The sequence below is a fragment of the Lissotriton helveticus genome, chromosome 9 (genome assembly GCF_964261635.1).
Source record: "Lissotriton helveticus chromosome 9, aLisHel1.1, whole genome shotgun sequence".
NCBI lineage: Eukaryota > Metazoa > Chordata > Amphibia > Caudata > Salamandridae > Lissotriton > Lissotriton helveticus.
In genome coordinates this window covers 1,226,157,534-1,226,180,967 of record NC_136070.1, presented here as the reverse complement: position 1 = coordinate 1,226,180,967, position 23,434 = coordinate 1,226,157,534, and the positions used below count along the sequence as shown (strand labels likewise).

General features: G+C 43.4%; 1 protein-coding gene across 1 annotated transcript in view; it reads right to left on the bottom strand.

Annotated features, from left to right (window-relative positions):
* Window positions 1–23,434, bottom strand: part of XPC (XPC complex subunit, DNA damage recognition and repair factor) — an 81,065-nt gene that overhangs the window by 21,610 nt on the left and 36,021 nt on the right. The window contains exons 4-11 of the mRNA XM_078661714.1: window positions 23,256–23,376; window positions 21,305–21,389; window positions 18,595–18,746; window positions 17,806–17,926; window positions 15,979–16,068; window positions 14,302–15,258; window positions 9,044–9,204; window positions 6,632–6,713 (exon numbers count right to left, since the gene is read on the bottom strand). Of these exons, the coding sequence (XP_078517840.1) occupies window positions 6,632–6,713; window positions 9,044–9,204; window positions 14,302–15,258; window positions 15,979–16,068; window positions 17,806–17,926; window positions 18,595–18,746; window positions 21,305–21,389; window positions 23,256–23,376 (1,769 nt within the window). The remainder of the gene's footprint in view (window positions 1–6,631; window positions 6,714–9,043; window positions 9,205–14,301; window positions 15,259–15,978; window positions 16,069–17,805; window positions 17,927–18,594; window positions 18,747–21,304; window positions 21,390–23,255; window positions 23,377–23,434) is intronic.

The window sequence follows — 23,434 nt, the reverse complement described above, 5'->3', positions numbered from 1 at the left end:
TTTTTATTCTTGTATTGGACTGATTGCTACCTCATATATCTGTGAACATTTTTTGTAAGCTGCACCCATTTCACTTTGTACTCCTGGATTGCACCAATTGCTACCTCTTTATGTTGGTTATGATGGTTGCTCACTAGTGTCACTTTTGGTACATGTAACTTACTGTTTGCATTTGTCTTTTGCACAAGTGTATCACGATAGTTCATCCTCCCATACCCACCTAAACCGCCACCCCAACATGGATCCCATCGGCAAGCACACATATAAAATCAACTACCCATCCACGCTCACCAAGAAAGCTGCTAAATGCTTTAAACACAACTTCCTGAGGTCCCACCCTGAAACCCCCTTTGCCGACACCTACTTCTCACCGGTCAATGGATCCCTGAACACCGATATCATCTTCCACACCACACGCAAAGCTCAATGGAGAAAAGCGTTCCTCACCTTACTCACCGTCTCCACCACCAGGAAATCCGCACATGGCCTAACTCTCTCCATCACAACTCTTCCCAGGTAGAGCCACCATTACAATCTACAATATTGGGATTGTCCTATCTCAATCCACAGACAGGAACCTGGAACTATTAGACAACCTGTTCCCCACTTTCAAAGAGCACCTCTCCAATCCGCGGACCGACACTCTTATCTCCCCCAGTCCTTCCACCCCGGGCCTCACAGCCCCCATCACCCACAACCCTTCTAACCTAGCTCAGCACCAGGTAACTACTACACACTCCTCACTTAGAGACACACCTACCACCCCTGACTTTTCAGCTCCCACCCACAACCCTTCTATCCCAGTTCAGCACCGGGTAGCTACCACACACGCCTCAAACACAGACACAGATCTCTCCCCCTCATACAACACTCGCACCAACCCACGGACCTCCACGCATACCATTAACACTCCTCTCACCCCTGACATCACAGCTGGCATTAACACTCCTCTCTCCCTTGACATCACAGCTCTCACCCACAACACATCTAACCTAGCTCAGCGCCAGAACGACACGCACAACGACAAATGCCACCCTTTATCCCCTCCCATTCTTAGTCCCCACTACCCTCTAACTAACTACGCAAAACACACCTCCCCTCTTAACTTAACTCCCCCTCCCCACAACAGGACCATCTCCATTCCCATCTCCCCCCCCCACTCTCAGCCCCCATTACCCTTCCTGCACCCCCACCACCACTAACATACACACATCCTCCACTCATATCACCAACCCCCTCCCTACCTCAGCCACACCCCTGCCACCCAAGCACTCTCTCCTCCCTAACACCATCCCGTACACTAACACAACGGAGCCCTGCATGAACACCAGCTCACTCCCCCACCTGCACGCTAATTCCCTGGTCAGTCATTCACCTCTGATTTCCACCCTCGACTCCAACACCTACCCCACGCTGGATAAGATTATGGCCTCCCTCATCCAGATCAAAGAAGACATGCACATCATCAAAGAACTACTCTCCACACACCCCATACACCCCTCACCCACCTCCACCTCCCCTCCCAACATGTCCCCTACCCTTCCTGCTGACTATCACTCAACACTCCCCACACCGGATGTCAATCCCTGTTCGCAATCGCAACAACCACCCTCGTCGCCCCTGCAACCCCTCAACCACATCCATCTCCCCTCTCAACATGTCCCCCACCCTTCTAGGGGACTCTCTCACTCAACACTCCCCACACTGGACTTCAATCCCTGCTCGCAATCGCAACAACCGTCCTCGTCGCCCTTGCAACCCTCCTTCGGACCTCGACACACACACCCTCCTCCGCTCCTACGACCCATCTCCCCAAAATAACACCTCTACCACACACCTCGCCATCCCCACGATACACTCAAATCCCCTCAGACCCCCCACACTAAACAGCGAAATCTCCATCCCCAATAACCTTAGAAAAGTCCCTCTCTCTCTAGAACCCTCTGCCACCCTCAACACACCCCGTCTCAAATGCACTCTCCTCAACTGCAGATCGGCCTCGAAACACTCCGCCGCCATAGCTGATCTCCTCTTAACGCTGGACCTTGACCTTATCATCCTGACTGAAACCTGGTTAACTGAATCCTCGTCACCTATAATGGACATTCTAGTTCCTCCCAGGTACCACATCATTAGACTCGACAGGTCAGGCAAAATAGGTGGTGGAATCGCATGCATCTACAGGAACAACCTCTCTGTCCTGAAAGTCAATTCCTCCTCCCTAGCATCCCCTACATCTTGTGAATACATCTGCCTCGACATTATTAGTGAGGGCAAACCAATATGCTCTCTTCACAGCATCTACCACCCACCCAGGGACAACCTCACCTTTTCCCAACAAATCATGGATTTGATCTCAACCAATTCAGGACGGCAGTCCACCCAAATATACCTTGGCGACTTCAACCTCCACTGGAACGATCGCAATGACACGGTGGTAAATAGTCTTAAAAATTTCCTCAATGCCCTTGACCTCACTCAAATGTGCAACAGCCCGACCCACGAGAAAGGCTCTATCCTCGACCTTATCATCTCCAAAGAGGACTCTATCCAACTTGAGTCCATCCAACCCTGTGACTGGTCAGATCACCATATTGTCACATTCTTCATCAATGAGAAAGTTAAATTTAACCCGGTTCAACCCTCCAAGCCCAAAGTCTGGAAAAGAGACCTGAAGAAACTCAACGCAAGCTCTCTGCCCCCTAACAGCTGCAACCTTCTACTCCCACCGACCGGCGCTACGGACGTTCAATCCCTGACTGACCACTATCTCAACACTATGACCTCAATAATTAATGAGGCCGCCCCTATGCAGCTAAAAAGAGTCTCTACTAAAATCTCCAATCCATGGTACGACGGGAGTCTCAATGAGGATAAACGAGACATGCGAATGGCGGAGCGCACCTGGAGATCAGCTCCCTCTGCACTGCACCTAAAAACTCTGAAGAAAAAGAGAAACGCCTATTTCAGGAAAATAAAACGCACAAAATCAAATTTCTTCAGCCGCCAGCTCGACCAAGCAAAAAACCGTCCGAGAAAACTGTTTGAGCTTATCAGAACACAATCCAAGGAACAACCCCCACCACTCAGCACTGTGCGCGAAGCACCCTCCTGTGAAGACTTCTCCGCTTTCTTTATCCAAAAAACTGATAGCATAAAGAACGATCTCCTCACTGACGCAAGCCTCTACTCCAGACCCCACGGCATAACACCCACTGAACCAAAAAACAGTGCTACATGGTCAACCTTTAGCACCTACTCTGTAGAAGAAATTGGCAAACTGCTCAGCACCTTGAAACCATCCAACCACCTCACGGACCCCCTTCCTGCCAACGCTGTAAAAGACTTTACCCCTTTGCTTCTCCCACTCTGGACTAAAATTATCAACAGCTCTCTTCAACAAGGAACCATACCTGACTCCCTCAAAGTTGGACAGGTCACTCCCTTACTAAAGAAACCTACAGCCGACCCTTCTGATCTATACAATTACCGCCCCATTACCAATATTCCTACTCTCGCCAAACTGCTGGAAAAATGCGCACAACTACAATTGACTAAACACATTGAACAATTCGATCTCCTCAACCCTCATCAATCAGGCTTCCGAGCAGGTCACAGCACAGAAACTGCTATGACTCACATAATTGACGACGCACTTCAAATTCTAGACCAAAATGACACCTGCCTCCTCATCCTTCTTGATCTCTCATCAGCATTCGACACCGTTAAACATGAGAATCTACTCGAACTACTAAACACAAGAATGGGTTTATCGGGAACTGTTCTCAAGTGGTTCACTTCCTTTCTACACAACAGGTCACAGAAATTCAAGAGCAACAACCTGATGTCCTCGCCAGTACCTGTAACGCTAGGCGTCCCCCAAGAATCCTCCCTATCCCCGACTCTGTTCAACCTAGTTATGGAACCTCTCACCACCTTACTACAAGCATCCAATGTACAATTTCACATGTACGCCGATGAAACCCAACTTTATCTCAAAGTACAATCCCCCAAAGACATTCTGCTCCTGAACTCAACAATCAGAAGCACCCAATCCTGGCTTGCCGATAATCATCTCAAACTCAATGCGCTGAAAACAGAGTTCCTGCTGATCTCACCTCCAGCGAAGATATCCACTACTCAAAGTTGGCTTAAACACCTAACCACACTCAATGTCCAACCCACCATCGTGGACTCAGCAAAATCTTTAGGTATAACACTCGACACCAATCTCAACATGCAGCAACATATCAGCATGGCAACTAAGGGAGTGAACTTCCAAATCAATACCCTGAGAAAACTTAAACCCTTCCTCCCTGCCAAAGACTTCCAAAGAGCAGTACAAGCACTAGTCATCCCTCGAATTGAATATGGCAGCATCGCCCTCTACGGACTCCCCCTAACCACTACCGAACCCCTAAGAGCTTCTCTAAACGCTGCAGCGAGACTCATCACTGGGTCAAGAAAGCACTCTCACATTTCCCCTGACTTGAAATCCCTGAACTGGCTGCCTTTTGAAGCCAGAATACATCTGAAAATCGCCTGCTTGACACACAAGGCGGTACACCTGAACACACCCGGCTACCTCACTCAGAAGCTGACAATATCTGGCGGCGCTAGAAACACCAGAGGCACAAACAATCTTCTATTGAAACCACGAAGATTCCGGAAGGAAAAAACCTATAAACGCTCCTTCTCAGGAATGGCACCCAGGATCTGGAATTCACTCCCTCCCGAAACAAGGCGCATCTCTTCCACTACACTCTTTAAGAAAGAAGTAAAAGCTATCCTCATGGCTAAATACACCTGAACTATCATTTCGGTCTCTTTAAAGACTCTGCACCGATCAGTTTTACTTGTTTGACCCCATTGCTTATTTGTATTACTTGTATTTTTGATTTACATGTCTGGCTTTGCCCCCACCTTTTGTACTACTAGCTTTAATGACTTACCTATTCGACTTACCTGTTCGACCTTTCGTACTACTAGGTTTAATGACTTACCTGTTCGACTATGCTCCCTCATATACCCCTTCCTTTGTAAAGCGCTCTGATATCTGCAAAGATCTTGTCCGCGCTATATAAAACTTTCAAAATAAAAATAAATAAAAAATAAATCCTCCCATCCCGGGAGAGGTCTCCTATTATAGCACGTTATTAATTTATTGTAATTTACTTTATTGCTTTTTTTTAACATTAGAATGTAAAAAATGTTGTAAAAAAGGGATGTATAATGAGGAAACATCACAGTTATGTAATACCCTTAATTTCCTCCTTTTCATAGGGCTTATTAGTGCAATTTCTAATAATGTATCCTTTTTCAGAAAATTCAACGCAATTGGTTCCTCCACAAGATGCAGGATCTCTCACCTGGAGTTCTAAGATTTCCTCATCTTCCCTCCAAGCAAGACTCGGCATCGTACCTTTTGTTCCTTTGGATTTCATCAGTTCCTAAAGAAGAAGCTTATCTTTTTCATAATACTTGAACTCTGACTTTCATTGCATTTTAAAAGAGGCAGATCTAGCTAGCCTTGTTGCCACTGTAACCTATGAGTATTCTAGAGCTTTGCTTTGTGATGTATTAACTTTAAAATGGCTGCTTGAAGTTGCATTAAAGGAATAATGCATAATGGTAGCCCCTTGTCTTTAAGGAAATCCATTCTCTGGTTATGGTAATAGGAGAATCGCAATTAAAGATCATCAGAAGGCCTTAGAAAGGCTGAATCGGTGCAGAAAAAAAAAAAAAAAAAAAAAAAAAAGAGAAGGAAGCCCCCCCCCCCCCCCACACACACACATCCTGAACCGACGCTCATAATTTAAGTGACGCTGGAAATAGCTCTGCCTTCTCTGAACAAGTTTTCAGAGAGGTCTAGTTCATCATGGCAATTCTTGCTTTTGTAGTGGCTACTTTGGTGCGGTTCTCAGTTTCTGCTGCTGAGGCACAGCTGACAGGTCCTGGGCCGGTCGGCATGAAATAAATCTGGAAAGCTTAGACTAAGTGACAATACATTTTATACCTTTTCACACCACCTTCCACTTTCTAACTACCAAGGGTAACTATATGCAAATACATAGTTTCACTTACATTATTTGTACTGCCTCTTGGCACATTTATTGTGTTTACTTGATATTTAAAATACTTTTAATCAAAAACAAAAGTTGCACTGTGCATACATATCCCAATATGAACAGAGGAAAAAAGAAAATTTGGGAAACCTATCACAAAACACAGATAAGAAGTATGCTACAAAATACTGAGATATGAAAAGACACGGTAGCTTCCTCAATCCAGGGCTGACCAAAAAAAATTGAGTAAATCTATTCCACAAGTGGTCCTGTGACAACCAAATTCTAAACACGGTCACATTATTTTACAAAGGTATTTTATTTCACTTTGTGAAGTCATTATAGGACCATTTCACCCTTTGTTCTAAAGGGGGTAAACTATATAGGTTTGTTTACTTACTCCAAAACAGGCCAAGTACAAAAAACGCGGCGCTGACCCCAATAAGAGCATTCCGCTTCTCAAAGCAGTCAGTTATCATTTTTGTAGTGTTTGTTTAAAATGAAAAGGTAAGCCGAAGGGGAACAATTTATAAACCATCAGGTTTAGATAATTATCGTGTCCTTACCTTATAGGGCACTTCCCCAAGTGCCACGACTCGGGCTTCCTTCAACCAGGTGTCTTTTGAATGCAGCGTGTGGACACAATCTCTGTACATACCAGGAGAAAGACGTACATATTCAGCCCAAGAGCCACTTCAAAAACATTTTACAAGCAACCACTAAAAACTATAACCAGGATTTAAATCTTCATAAGTTAACCAGTTTCTTTGTGCCTTTTGTTACAATCAGTCTTTTTTGTATGTGTTCTGCCTTCAATTCTTAAACCCATCAAGTTTTCTTGTCTGCAAATTTACGGGGGTGGGAGACTACGATGTGACATGAGTATAATCTCAAAGGATCTTTAATTGGATGCAGTGCACCATTACATGACTCATTCATTCATTTTTTATTTCAAATTTGGAGTGGCTTTACTGTTTCTACAATTTAGAACCTAAGGGCTACGTAAAGCTACATCACCAGGTATGGAGAAAAAAAAACGCCCTCCCTACCCCATCTGTTGTGTCACTGATATACCTCAGTTAGTCATGTAAGTTTTCCTTTTTCTATCTCTACAATTGCATCCAACAGTGATTCAAATTGTGCAGATAGTTGTTAGTGAAGTGAGCACCGGCTCATCCAGAAGTACTCCGATGCTGGCAACTACATTTATACACAGTGAAGAATTTTAAACCGGATTCTCTTCTGGGTGTCAGCCACTGAATGTTGGTAATTCCTAGCTATAGCAAAACGCAGTCCAGACCTGCAAAAATGTCTTTCATTTTCCAATGAATCTGGAACTATCAGCTTGACACACTTTCTCAGGTTCAGAAAAGTCACTATGGCTCAGATTCCCCTGTACAAATATACTGAATACCAGGGAATTAGGGGACTTCATGTAGCTGTCTCCACTATTGGGGGTGTCCACCTTGAACTAACTGGAGCAAACAACACTAGCAGATATTTAAAATTATAGGCCTTTGCATTGGATGTATGACGTTACAACGCAACTTTTACAACGCACTACCATTACAACAAAATTTTTACAACGCAAAAACTATTACAACGCATACATTTACAACGCATGTTTTTACAACGTAGATACCTTTACAACGCATACCATTACAACGTAAGTATTGGTAAGTATATAATAATTTTTTTTTTGGTAAATAAATTAAAATTAATATAATATAATTTAATTTAAATTTATTTTTACACTGTACCCCTGTACCCCAAAAAACCAAAACTGACCCTGAACCCTAAAAATACCCCTTTACCCAAAAACTAAAAACTGACCCTGAACCCTAAAAATACCCCTTTACCCAAAAACTAAAAACTGACCCTGAACCCTAAAAATACTCCTTTACCCAAAACCTAAAAACTGACCCTGAACCCTAAAAATACCCCTTTACCCAAAAACTAAAAACTGACCCTGAACCCTAAAAATACCCCTTTACCCAAAAACCCAAAACTATAACATTTTAAATATAATTATATACTTACCAATACTTACGTTGTAATGGTATGCGTTGTAAAGGTATCTGCGTTGTAAAAACATGCGTTGTAAAAACATGCGTTGTAATAGTTTTTGTGTTGTAAAAGTTTCGTTGTAATGGTAGTGCGTTGTAAAAGTTGCGTTGTAAAGGATATTTCCCCTTTGCATTCCCATTGTCTGCTGGCTCTTCACTGCAGTACGGTTGTGTGTCCTTCTGAAGCGCTTTAGTCAAATACATTGCAAAAGCAAGCACTAGCTTCTATTGCGTAGATCTCAGAGCGCTAACATGCTAGGGAGTAGCTGAGAGCATGGTCAGTGTTGGAGAAGTGTGGCTCAATGGTTAGAGCGGCAGACCCTGATGCAGAGGTGTGGCCCGGGACCAGGGTTCAATTCCTGCCTTGGCTGGTCTCAGCGGATCTTGAGCTCATAATTCCTCGGACCGGATTTCTCGCCTCGGTGCCTACTATAAGCATGGGTCCCACGCTGCAACTCTGGGCAATAGCTTGCTTAGTCTCCACAACGTCCCCCTACAGCGCTAGGGATGCCTGGTTGCACCCTGGGGATGCCCAGGAGTGGACATTTCACGGGGAAAAACCAGGAAGGGTTCCCTAGCGGTATGAGTACAGCGCCAGGACACTCAGGAGTATCAGTGCGCTTTACAAGTACGGCTACATTTGCTGGAGGAAAAATCTGTAGTAGTTGTTGCAAAATGGCTGCTGAAGATTGTGACATTTTAAATTCTCAATATTGTCCAAGAAGAGAGTTCAATCTTCAGTATCGACTTCAGGATCAAGCCTCAGTCAATTACTGCATAAGAGTTCCCTCTCCTACTAGAGTCATTGTTTGCTAATGTGATGCATTAATTAAAACAGGAAATGTATAACCAAAACTTGCAGACTTTGAAAAACGGAATAGTGCTGCACAATGCAGCTCTCTGCTTTCTTACCTGGAGTACACAGCCTCTCCTTTGCAGTAGCCTAAAATAGTAGCGCTTTCGGGGTAAATGGCCTCATACTTCAACAGATGCCTCTTTAAGACATAAAGAGGGTGACTCTTGAACTGCGAGATGGACGTAGGCAATGGTTTCTCTAGAAGAGTCGCTTGAAGCTGCAAGTGAAACAGCAAATTAGACGCTATGCACATTAGAAACAGACCAAACACAAAAGACCCTATCCCCTCAACTACCTTAATTCTGACCAAAGGTGGCAGCTGAGAAGGATTTAAAAAAAACATCCTCAGGATTTCCGAAAGCATAGACCACATATCGTAACATTGTCAGAAATGCAGCCGATAAAAAAATAAAAAAAGTAAAAAACAGAAACACAAGATCAAACCCACAATCCTTCCCTCAGAGGTATTAGCATTAGCTTGTGGACCTGCACTTATTTATGTACTGGGCATCTGTCGCCCCACTGGCAACTACAGCTGCAGCCCTTTCAACAAGACTCTGGATATTGCCTCTGTCAAGGGTCTGTGGCCACTTCTCGTGCATACAATTTTTCCTTGTCTGCTCACGATCAGACAGGTCCATTAGTTCAACTGAAGCAATTTTGCTAACCAAAGCTTAAATTAGCAACACGAAATGTGTAGTGGACCTTTATGGGCAAGTCTGTGGTAATGCGTTAAAACTACTTGTTTTTTTGATAGGGAGATATCCTTTCTTCCACTCCACAAAGTGGAAGGAGCGCACACTTGGAAGGTTTTGCCTCCGGAGCGTGCTTTGTTGAATTCGGGGATAGTGAGGAGGTTTTGTGAGGTAGAGCGGAGGAGCCTGGCGTTACTGTAGGGGCGGAGAGGTAGGCGGAACCCTTTCCCTTAACTGCACGGTGGGCCAGAATGAGCGCTTTAAATTCTGCCCTTCTTTGTATTGTCAGCCAGTGTAGTTTGCGGCGGTGTGGCGAGATGTGCTCGCGGAGGGAAATGCCACCGACCAGCCGTACTGCAGCATTCTGGACTGTCTGGAGTCGGTGGTAGAGGCCAGAAGTCAGTCCAATGTACAGGCCATTGGCGTAATCCAGGTGGGAGGTAATCAGTGCATGAACAATGGTCTTCCTGGTGTTACAAGGTAGGAAGTAGATACATCTTTTCACCATCCTGATCTTAGAGAAACAGGCAGCTGACACCGTGTGGACTTGTTGATGAAATGAGAGATTAGAATCCCATCTAACCCCTAGATTTCTTACTGATTCTTTTGGCTGGGGGGGGGGGGGGCACTCAGATCAAGGGGCCACCAGAGATTGGAGTCCAGTGGGGAGGGTTGGTGAAAAAAAGAGGACATCGGTTTTCCCGGCGTTAAGCCGGAGAAAGTTGTTGTCCATCCATTGGGCTATATTGCGGAGGCAGTTTTTTAATGGGTCAAAGGTGGATTGGGTGGGGCTTTCATAAGAGAACAGGAGCTGAATATCATCCGCATAGGATCCGCATAGGATCCGCATAGGATGTTGCCTTTATTCCTGATTGGGCAATGATTTCAGCTAGGGGTGAGAAATAAACATTGAATAGAAGAGGGCTCAGTGAGGAGCCCTGAGGGACTCCCCACCTAAGCGGTCGACTGTCCGAGGTGTAGGGGGGGGTGAACACTGCCTGCGTCCGATTAGACAGTAAAGAGGCAATCCAATCCAAAGCCTTGCCCTGGATGCCTTTTGACCGGAGGCGGTCGAGAAGGAGGGAGAAGGTGTCGAATGCTGCCGACAAGTCAAGCAGCACGAACACCGCTCTTGATCCGTCATCCATCTTCCACCGAACGGCATCTGCCATCTCTATCAGTGCTGACTCGGTACTATATCCCAGTCTGAACCCATGTTGTGAATCATGAAAAGCACCATGAGCTTCAAAAAAGCCAGCTAGTTGCTCCTGTAGAAGCTTTTCAAGTACTTTAGCAGGGGCAGATAGTAAGGAGATGGGCCTGTAGTTGGCAGGTTCATTAGGGTCAGCATTGGGTTTCTTGAGTATGGGGACTAGACGGGCGTGCTTCCAGGAATCCGGGAAGGTGCCTGTCTGCAAAGAATCATTCCATATACCGTTTAACACGGGGTTCAGGAGAGGGGCAAGGGATTTGTATTGTTTGGCCGGCCAGGGGTCCGTGGGTGAGCCAGATCTACATTTTAATAGTTCTGCCAAGGAGTGGTCTAAGGTGATCTCTTCAAAATTAGAGAAGATATAGTCAGATTCAGTGCTTATTTCATGACTGTCTGAGCTGGTATTGCAGGGGAAGGAGTCGTATATGGTGGCGATTTTGTCCTCGAAATAATCAGAGAGACGATTACAGAGTGTCTGAGACACCGGGGATTGTCGTTTGAGGGCCAGTGGGTCTGTGAACGTTCTGACAGTATTAAATATTTCCCTGGACGATCCCTGTGCTCGATTTATTTTCTCCTCCAGATAGATTCTTTTATGCTCAGTGATCCTTTTCCTGTAATCTTTAAGGGCAGATTTGTAGTCTCTTTAGGTTCAATTAGAACCAAGCAACCCCATGTTTACAGTGTGTTATTGTCTCCCGATCGTCGCCAAATGTCGCAAGAGCAATAATCCACGAAAGTAGGTGAGATTTAAGATGAAGTTTATTTTGTATATAACTCCACCTCAGCGTGATGCATCCAGACAGCGAAGAGCCCAACGGTGACTGAAAGACGTTAAGGCTCTTCCATGAACAGACACGCCGCACGGGGACATTGCATTTAAACAATAATAACATAACATGCTGGGCATCGTGCAGCGCCCCACGCGAAGCTAGGAAGCATCGCGTGGCACCTCGCGCGATTAACAATAAGCACGCCACTACAGTTATATATGTGTTTTTTATAACATATCAAGAATACACGGCGCACAGCATCTGAGCTAAGTTGTGGGCTCGCCATCTTCCCCAAAACCTGCAGTGCAGCTTTCTACAGCAAGTTGTAGGATCTTGGTATAGGGTATGACCTTCAGTCACGCCATTCGCCCGACCTTGTGCCGGCTGGCACAAGCTATGGTGTTCCCAAAGCCCATGCAGACCACTTTATCTCCCTCTCCTATGAGCCCTTCAGGGCATGAATGTACTGACAAAACAGTACCTCTGTGGCTATTAATTTAAACACTTGTGGGGTACACATGGATAGGTCATGTGTTTTGTCCGTACTTTCGTCAGAGAAAATCATTCAATTCTCATAGTCATTCAAAATGTTCAGAAATGAGTATTAAATAATTGTGTTATATTGATTATCACATAGATCATTGCATTTTATGTTTAGCAAATGACTTCGTGCATTACATAAACATTTGTTCTCAACAGATCAATTTATCAAATACAAGACGATGCCGCAATTTCACCAATTTATCCAGTAAATTCTGTGATCTTCAGAAACACGATCTTCACATCAAAGTGTACAGAAATGTTTGTACAAACTTTAAAGCACTGTGCCTTTGTCATAAACTCATTCAGAACAGTGGATAAGATGCTTATATGTCCTCAATGTTTTCCTGTTACTCCCTCCCTTATACTTTGTGTTCGAGCTCACAATATCTCATAGCAGTCCCTAAACACAAAAAAAAAAACAGGACTGTAAGCTGCTCTTTGTCAGCTATGACATCTAATGCATGGAATGCTAAGTCTCTGCTTCTACAAACTCAATCTAAATAAAACAACAGAAGTCCTAGTAGCTAAATGGCGGAGAGGTGTGGACTGGTGTGCCGCCCAGGAGAAAACCTTGTTTGAGGCCAGGGGATGCCCAACCAAACACAAAAGGATCTGGGGCAAATGGATACACCAACTGAGATGATTGGGTTTTACGTCGGTCTATTCACTTTGAACGTACTGTTTATGCATCGTAGATCTGGGTCGATATGCATGTATGCGCACAACCACTGCTGGCACACTCTGAAATGCCAATGGCTAGTGAGCAAATGTGCTGTACTGTTTTTTTTTGTACCTCCAAAAATCAAGAAAGATTATAAAAAAAAAAAAAAAAAAAAAACACAACAAACAACAGAAGGTCTACCTGTTTAACATTACAATCTACTCAGTCTCTAGTTCCGGCTATCCAATCAATTTGCCGATCAGCGCCAGGATACTTCTTTTGAGGCTTCAGTATGCTTAATAAATATATTTTCATTCATTCAATCCTCAAGTCAGTCTGCCAGTAATGTATTCTATACCTTATAACTGGACTCCTGGAGCTGGGGGATGCAAGATCTCGGATCGTGGGAGGACTCAGGATGAGAGGAGTTGCTTTACTCAGAATGTTTAGGATACTAGCAGGAATTGTGCATTATGATGCGGAAAGGCTTCGCTGGTTCAAGAGACTCTGCCATCTGCCTGCACTTGGGAGTCCTAATTTTATGTTTAGACTTCTTCAGTCTGTCGCTCAACACCATCATCCCTACAGAATCATCTTTTAATGGAGCAGGTCAGAAATTATAGATTGCATTCCATTTCAACCTAGAGATATAATGCAAATAAGTATGTATCCCAATACAGCTCTCCTGTAAAGTAAATCCAAACTAAACGGTCCAAATATTAACAAAATGAAACATTAACTGTCCTTATGGACAAGTCTGTTCATATGTAAACCTCTCCAATATTCATGGGGTATAGTTTGTGCTCTATGAAACTGCACATAAATAAAGAATTTACCTCCTCCCACCGTCTCCAGTGTAACTCAAATTATATGCATGAATGTCGGGTGCACAACTTTGCATCATTTTGCTGAAGTCGCAACGCATGCCACCAAAAAAAAAAAAAGACATAGCACTGCAAACATCTCTACTTCACCACTTACTCTTCTGTTAGGTTCCTACATAATTATATATCTATAAAACAGACAGTACACATTTCTAATCTAGATGCACATGAAACTGGTGTGCCAATTTCATACTTTTAAATGCAGCAATACAAGACAAAACCATTTGCGTTGTTTCACTAATCATGAAATACAAGCATGAATGCTTAACGGCACTTGTGGCCAGATATTTGTTACTACTCAGCGCAGGAGGATTACATTTTTCTGTTACGTATACATTATTTTTACCCAGCTGAAGTAGTGTATAATACGTTCCCCAGTAGTAGGCCTTTGCCAAGTACCTAAGCTTATCTACTTGCATTGCAATGTGGTAATATTTGGCTGAATTGTATCAAATTGATGTGAATGTTGCACTACTTAAGAAAGCCAAGAAATCGATATTTTGATCAACATTACTAAGAGTACAATTTGTAAAAATATACAGCACCTCTTGGTTTTCCTTCTTTTCCCTTTCGGAGAGTGGACTTCTATAGGCTGCTAATGTTTCCTCCCACCATTCCGCATCAACACGCCGTTTCCTTGTTGACGTCATCCAAATTGCATCATATCTCTGCGTTACATCCTTCACACATCCATCGTTGTCGATTCCAACAACATACGTCATTGGCTTGGTGGCTGCCTTGTAGCACAGTTGTGGCTTGTTGATGGTGTTGTGTATACAGTCTACACAAATCCACCTGTTTTCCCGCTCTAAGAACACCTCCACCCACTGATCCATGCCGCTGGAGTCTACGGTGACTTCCATTTCCTCCTCATCACTGGAAATTATTTTGCTCCTCTTCTTGGAATCCTTGGAAGTGTCCTCTTGTGGCACCTTGATCTCAGAAGGTTTGGGTTTTTCTAAACTCTTGGTAACTAAATTGCTCTCAGTGTTACCCTCATCACTTGGCCTTGCTTTATGCACCTTAAGACTTTGTGACCCAGAGGATCTCCGTTTCTTCTGAAATGAGCATCCATAATCAGTCTCAGAAGAAGTGCTGTCCTCACTGTCCGAGAGAAGGAAGTCTGAATCGCTGGACTCCTCACTCAAGCTTCCTTCTTTGTAAGAGACCTTGGAGGCCACAGTCCGCCGACGCTGATTTTTGGGCATCGGCATTCCCTCTTTAATGCCCACCTTGCTCTCTCCATCTGAAAGACCCTTCAGCCTTTTCACACCTTTGCTCATTTTAATTTCGTCTGCAGTTCTTTTGGATCCAGGGGAGCTCAACTTTTCAGATTTCGTGTCCCCTTCTTCCTCTGCACTGTCTTCTTCTGAAAGAGTCTTCGTCTTCTTCCCCCGCTGCCGCCCTGCACCTTTTTTTGATGCTGCTTTGTTTGCTTTTGCAGCACTTCCTTTCCCTCCTGAAGTGCGGCGTGATGATTTAGAACTGGAAGCTTTTTTATCCTACAAAAGTAGAAAAATATATATTTAGATCAATATAATTCCAAAACTATTTAAGAGAGGATAGCAAACTTCAGTATAAGTGGATCTCAAAAAGGAAGGTGCTTAACACCAAAGAGGAATCTGGTTCATTACCAACAGGCCCCCTAATTCAGACAGTAAACGTGTCTTTCACAAATGGATGCTGCGTTGCGCAAAGAGGGACTTGCAACTCAAACAGAAATCCAGCAACTAACAAAGGGGGGGGGGGGGTCCCACAGCACACAAAAGGGGTGCAGCAATTCAAAGGGGAGGTGTCTCACTAAATAATTGCAACTATGGGATGCAGTTAAGAAGAATGTGGTACTTGATGACAGGATCTAATCAATCATGGTGTAACCTAATGCATAAGGTCACACCGCATGCCACAACTCAAAAGAGGAGCTAGATACTTTTTGCTATGGTGTTTTATTTCCTTCAAGGATCTAGCATATCTTGGCAGAATCCAGTGCTAGGTGTCATATCATGGCAAGGTCAGACTGAAGGCAGATAACTCTGTCGATAATCATTTTCCCGTGTATCCAAATTAGACGCAATGTGCAAATGACACATTTTGTCCTAACACACCAGATTCACCTTTCACCCCTCTTTTTGAAAGAGTTCTGCAGTTGCCTCAACTTTGGGGGTTCAATGTTAACTAGTTTCCAAAAGATTGATGCATTTTCCTGTTGTTGTATCTCATACCTTCGCCGATGGTTGCTTCAATGGAATGGGCTGCAAAGACAACACCAGCCGACAGAGTAGCTGTAATGATCTTAAAATAATTAAAAATACCTGTGAGAAAAAGAAAAAAACACAACTATCAATAACAAAATTTAAATCAGTCTTGGGTGTGTATGTAATGGAAGGTCAGATTTTACAGTTGGGTAAGGAGCAATGCTACCTTTCCTCTTCAGCAAGGACAAGAAATAACCTAATGTAATAACAGACATATATGACAACACTCAACGCCGTCATCAGGAACAGAATCACCACACTGAGCAGGAAACAGCCTCACAACCAGGAACTCGCCATTCACTCCAGAGGAAATATTCATATTTGGAGTTAGAGACTTGAAGCCCTTCGTAGTGAGTCTCTGCTCATGTTACAATGGACCTAGCCAAGATGCACTGCCAGGTTACTTGTGCTGAAAGGAGTCCCCTTCAAATAGTCCACCGCTTTTTTCTTACCCTGCAATATCAGAATACCAAATACACCTAATGTCCCAGCCCTTTGCAGAATTTGTTCACTTTTACCATTACCAGAGCCAACAATGATACATTAGTGGGTTAGGCTTTTAATGTGCTAGCTTCCAGGCTTTATCTCAGTAGCCAAGTTAAAATCAGAGCCCACTGACCTTTACAGATCTGCTAAAAGTACATATTTAGTTTAAAACCAGTGATCAAACTTCATGCATTTTAACTATTTCCAGATTGTATGTGCTTTCCACCAAACTGAGAGGCTTATAAAGATGTACACCAAACCGTAAGGGCACATCTGTTCCTGAATTTAAGTCAATGCAATTTTCACAAGAGACAGATGAAGTTGTAGCATGTTAAGCGAAGTAGTGCAGTTGAGGTTTGGGCAATCTAATATCTAGAGCAAGGAGGTTTAGAAAGGGCAAGATTACAGTTTGGTGGATATTACTGACTGGAACACAGTGTAAAGTTTACATGGTGGGGGAGCAAAAGGATCTTACTGAATGTATATAGGAAAACTAGTAAGGGTGTTTTTACCTACTTTAGATTTGACCTCCTAAAGGTTCATATTGGCATAGACAATAAACTCTACACTTTGAATACACACAACAACAAAGGAGTGGAGCTTAGATTGTTAGGCTTGCAACCAGCATGCAAGAAAAAACACCCACAACCAAAACTCTAGTTTTGTCCAAATGAAGTTTCAATGCATTCACAGTTATCCAGTCACGAATAATGCGCGCAGTATAGCAACAGAGTGATTACGGATGGTAGAATTGCGAACAATGACTGAGTGGGGAAACATAGGTGTAGAAAAATGCTGAACTAATTAAAGAAGTTTATTCCAGCCCACCGGATAAGGCATTGTAAGACGTATTAAAAGGACAGAAAGCAATTATATGGGTAGACAAAATTCTATAAAAGAGCTCTGCACTGACTGTGGAGTCTAGAAAGTAAAGGTGAACGGGTAAAGGTGAACGGTCAAAGGTAGTGAAAGGTGCTGAGAGGTCAAGAATTTTAAGAGAATCAATACCGTCTAGATACAAGGATTCACACATACATCATCCAATACAGCTCCTAGAAAAGACCACTGGTTCCTAATTCTATGGAGTAATCTGCAGATAACTGTTAAAGCGCCAGTGAACCTAAAATAATGGCGCCACGAACTCTTAAGCATATCATTCAAAGCTTAGCCATTCGGATCATCAACAATAAAATCTCGGCCAGCCCCTGATGTAATGTACCTTACTGAACTGCAATACAGAAATTATTTCCTTCATCTGACTTGTGTCAATAAGTACAGAAGAAATACTTAAATCATGGATATACATACATGAACCATTTCTTCCTCATTTCTGGCACAGAAGATCCCCAACCTACTCTCCAAGGTTGACTGCAACGGTTCTCGGCCATCAGCAGACAGCTCAGGAGTGAATGTGAATGCCGCGATGAACCTGCAAGAATAAGACTTTCATTCGTAATGGGCTCTGGTGCAGCAGGACAAGCGTTTAGTAGTAGGAAGAGTCTTTAAATCTTTTACCACGTCACAGAGATGCACATGGACTCACTGTGGCTATATCTGAGCAAAGCCTTCATTGCAGAAACAGGCAGGCAAGAACAGTATTTTACAATCTCGGTTTATCATAATGAAACCAAAGATATTGGAAAGTCAACTCTCCCTTGAGTTAAGAGACAAACAACCAAGGCTCTGAAATACTTAGAATTAAAGAGCTGTTACTTTGTGCTGTAATTCTTGAGCTTGTTATCTGGGATGGTACTGGGCAAGGCAAATGCAGACAGAAACCTATGGTTCCAGCAGCATGGGTGATAACAGGAGACATAAGAGAGTTTAGGAGAGCAACAAACTTTTTACAGGTGCTAAGTTTGAGTATTATCCTTGCAATAATCATGCCATCCAATAAACATTAAAGATGTACAATACACAATAAACAAACATTCAATGTAGTCCATATGACTCTTAACTGGCACAGTGGGCTGTTTCTAGCAGCATATACACAGCCATAGCTATTCCCCTCCAGGGGCGCACATTGCTCAAAAGCCTATCCCAAAGACACTCGCTCGCTCATGCACAGCAGATATTCAAGCCTATTCTCTAGCTTACCACTTCACCAGATTGGACAGAAATAAGAGATCCACGCGGGGTTGTTTTATATATTGGGCAGGGATAATCGACAGGGCAACAGCTTGAAGATCGGGTAGACTGCACACCCGATTGCGGTAGATACCATTTGCCAGCAAGCACAGCAAGTGCACCTGTAAGTGGAGGGAAGGGAGAAAAGCAGTCAAACTGTGAAAAATAGGCACTTTTTATTCATTGGCCCTACCTATACCTGGACCCAACCTACAGTGTTAGGTCGGAGGAGAATAGGAGGCTTTTAACCTACTTACAAAAACAAATCTCCTTTTATCATTGGTAAGAGTACACAGAGTGGATACAGAAGGCACCAGGCAAGGTTTTATACTCCCTAATTTGGGAGATCAAATAATTTACGAGACAGAAAAGAAACTTCATTCTTGGTGAAAATATTTTGTAAAGAAATGGTACAAAAATAGAAAATTTCAATTTTAACCACATGTATTCGTTTGCTATACTGCATGTGGGAAGAGGTGTGGCGCCGCGGCCAGGGCGACTGACGCTGGGATCTGGGGATCACGGTTCGATCCCCGGCACCGGCGGCAGGTTAGCCCAGCACCTTGTGACTCTGGGCAATAGCTCGCTTAATCTTCCCGACGGCCCCCAGCGCCTAGAGACCCTTGCGGGTGATTGTGCGCTTTACAAATGTGGATTATTATTATTATTATTATTCATAAAGATTAGAAGTTCACAATAAATAATCTGTATTTATTAACTCTTCAAATCAGGCAGCAACAATTGTAGAGCACCATCCTACTATGGACACAACTTTTATAAACACATCACCAAGCCACTGAAAGTTTGCGTACAAGCATACTCTGTATATCCACTACTCCCCGGTTTTGTCCATTGGTAGTACTTGCTCAGACACAGAGTTAAACAAGCAAGTATGTCACATATCCAGTTTCCCAGAACTCACATCTTATGCCTTAAAACATCTTCTTTTACAATGAAGTAAATCCATTTTTAATCTAGTCGCACCCTCTCTCCCACAACTTGGGAAAGGGGTATAAATGTCCCTTTCCAATAAATACATAAACGTAGAAACTAGATAGATCTGACCGTTTCTTAGGACTTTTCTCCGTTTGGGACATTGCCAAGGCTGTTTGGATTTGTCATAATTGTTCGCTGAGGCTTCATATGTAGGGTTTCTCTCGTTTAGCGTTTTCACAGGACTATACTATTTGGTTTTATTGTGTATTTACAGGTTCCTATGAAGCTCTAATGTTGATTTGAGGCCCCCAAGGGTTTATAAAAAACGACTAAAGAGGTCTTTCCAATTGAAACACTGACCTAAACCATAACTACAGAGTTATCCACTGTATTCAATTTAAAAAAAGGTAGATTAATTATATATATGAAAATCTACTGTTTGTTAAAATGTGTGAATGATACTTTTAGCGAAGCTTACAAAGGGTACAGAAATGAAAGACCAACTAGAAAAGAGCTAGACAAGAGCAGGAACCTATGTTCTTGAAAGTGGTTTGTCCATTCTCGATTAAATTAATTTATTTTCTCGCCACATCATGTATGCACCTCTTCTTGCTTTTCCACATAATCAAAAGTGCTTGTCTACAGTGGCGGTCTCTGTTAAAAATTGCTTGTATTCAGGGAAGAGTTTTGACCCGCTGCTTCCAGAGAAATGGTTTTCTATTTTTACCAGAATATACAGTGGGATACTTTCAAAGATAGCACTCTCTCCACTCTTTGCTTCTGTGCATTTTATTAAATTCAACATTGGTCATTTTAGACTGCAGGATTATCTGCAATTGTTTTTACAGGATTGGTTCAGTTATCAGAAAAATATAAATTATTGCTGAAATGACAGCAGACACAGACAGGTCTTTCATTCCACTGGTAGGATCCCTATAATAATCATTATAATAACAACCTACAACTACTTCCTATTCATAGCCCACGTTCAAGTCTACTTCAAATCTTTCCCCTTCAAACTGTGGCCTTTCCGTTAAGAAATATTTGCTCATTTCACAATCTGTATAACCCCAAAGTAGATCATATATGTTTTTTTTAAAAAACACATTGCATTCAAACTGGTGCTTTATAAGTAACTGAGTTCTAAGATAACCATAGCCTCGCCCTCACCACAGTCCCCCGCTTCCGAAGAACGACTGCCGGCGGCAGATCCTTCTCTCACCTCGCCGCCAAGACCTGGAACACCCTCCCCACCAACCTACGGCAGACCCAAGACCTACTCGCCTTCAGAAGACTCCTCAAGACCTGGCTCTTCGATCAGTAGCAGCACCCCGCCCCCGCCCCCTCACCCAGCGCCTTGAGACCCTCACAGGTATGTAGTGCGCTTTATAAGTGTCCCGATTGATTGATATGAAACTCCTGCTGCTAGGAAGACCGCTTGTTGTAATAAAATAACTATGGCACTGAAAGTATTTGTATGGTGAGTGAAAAGGGGTTGAATAGGATCTGCATCTCCACAGCCATTGGGGAGTGGAACTGTTTTTGGAGAGAGAGGGTAGGAGACTTGCAATTGCTTGTGCGTGTCAGACTGTAAAACAGGGAAGTACGCCGTATACCTTGCGAGTTGGGAGCACCCATCATTTCTTTTTACAACAACTGTAATCAGCACCTAAACATTGCTCTTCTGCTATTACTGCATGCCTCTACTTGAGCCCCATTACCATGCCTAGGCTGGGATTCCTACCTTATGCGTGTCCTCTCGCACGTCTTTGTTGAACCGATTCATCATTCTTCTCAGATAGGCTTCAAACTCGGCTTTCTTTTTTTCTCTGGAAGTTACATAAATTATACAGAGGTAGTTCAATATTCGTTGCTCGGATCACAGATCCTGGAATTTATTTTCTTACAGGCACATGCATCAAAGCTATTTGCGATTGTAAACGGTGCGAATCGCAAAAATCGGCCGTTTGCGATCGCAAAATTCGTTTTTGCGAAGCAAGAACCAACTTGCCACTCGCACTTTAAAAAAAAATATCACAATTATTTGCGAGTTTCCAAATTGAGATTGCATTTACGATGCAGGAACCACTTGAGAATAGCGATTTTGCTAATGGGGGCGCAAATTACCATGAAGTTGAACTTCATGGTAATTTGCATAAACTCTGAAAAATGCACTTTAGTGCATTTTTCAAAGTTTCATGTTGCACACACACATGCCTTTCGGCCCCTAGGAATGAATGGAAAGCCATTCCTTATTTGCGACTCGCAATTTGCGACTCGCAAATAAGGAATGTGTAGGAATCGCTATTTTTACAGCGATTCCTACATGCAGAGGCTTTTGCGAGACCTTAATTGCGATTCCTTAATTGCCGCAATTAAAGACTTTCAAAATCCTACCTTGATGCACGTGCCTGAAAGACATTTGCATGTTTTGGAATAGAGCACAAACAGTTTATTAGCACCACCTTGACAGTGGTCTTCTTCAGTGGTCAAAACTGAGTTCAGTAGTGTGTATCGATAAAGAACCACAGAACTTCAGTAACTTATCCCAGATAACAGCAGGATCGCCAACTCTACCCATCTATTCAAATTAACTGCACATAAAGGACAGCTGAGATGCTCTTGATGCATCTTGTGTCTGAGACAGAACATTAACTGAGGTCTTCTGCTCAAATCTGTTCTGCAGAAGTGTATTGAAAGCAAGGACCATGCACCCTGCCTGCATATTTCCTAAATTAAAAATGCAGATTCCTAACTGTTGTCTGCATTTATTTAGGTTCGGTCATAAAGTGGAATCAACATTAATTCAGGTATGGATGTATTCATGAGCGCATAACTCCAAAATGTTAGCAGTACACAGGTATGTAACCCTCCTCTCCAAGCTCAACTTCCTTCTTCCCCCACCCTCTTCAAAAATTTTAAGAAAAGAGATCATAGTCCTATCCTTGGACAGGATTCTAAATGTTACCATGGTACTAAGTGGAGTGGTGTGACTCACTGGTTAGAGGTGGCAGACCCGGAAGCAGAGAACGGCCCAGGACCAGGGTTCAATTCCCGACGCGGCAGGGTAGTGGACCAGGGTCAGAGGACTCGACAATTCTCGCCTCGGTGCCTACTCTAACCAGGGATCACACTCGGCAACTCTGGGCATTAAGCTTGCCTCATCTCTGCAACGGCCCCCCACAGACGCCGGGGAAGCCTGGTTTCACCTTGGAGATACCCAAAAGGGACCATCTCACAGGGAAAGCCAGGACGGGTTCCCCAGCGGTCTCCAGCGCCGGGACGCTTACAGGCAGCTGTGCGCTTTACAAGTCCAACACATTTACATTACATTTACATTTACAGCAACAATTCTAATTTAAACAAATAAAGAGAGCTGCCCAATTCAGAACAAATATACTGGAGGCCTTTTGATTGATCCTCCAGGTGCCTCTCACGGATCTCCTTTCCGCCCCCCCACACCATTATTGGGTACATTTCCCTTCCTTTTGGTAGACTGGTGTATAGTATGCAGGGAATATTCTTCATACGTATCTCAACTCCACCGCAGTTGTTTCGGGAGTCAATGTTAACCTGTAGTGAATCTTCAAGCTGCATGCATTTGCATTTTGGAGGAGCTTTTCTGAAGATTCCAAATCAATACATCAACACAACTGGCCAGCATGACCACAAAAAGAGCTGGGCAGTGACCTTACCGCCGCTCGCGCTTCTTCATCAGCTCTGGGGTTTCGATCTCAATCTCCACTGGTTTTGAGGGAAGGGGCAGTTCTGGAAGAGTCGGCACGCCACAGGCATCCAGAGCAGGCTCATTGATTTCTGCAAACAGAAACATATATCCAAAGTAGGCTTTACAAATATATGATCCACATGCAGT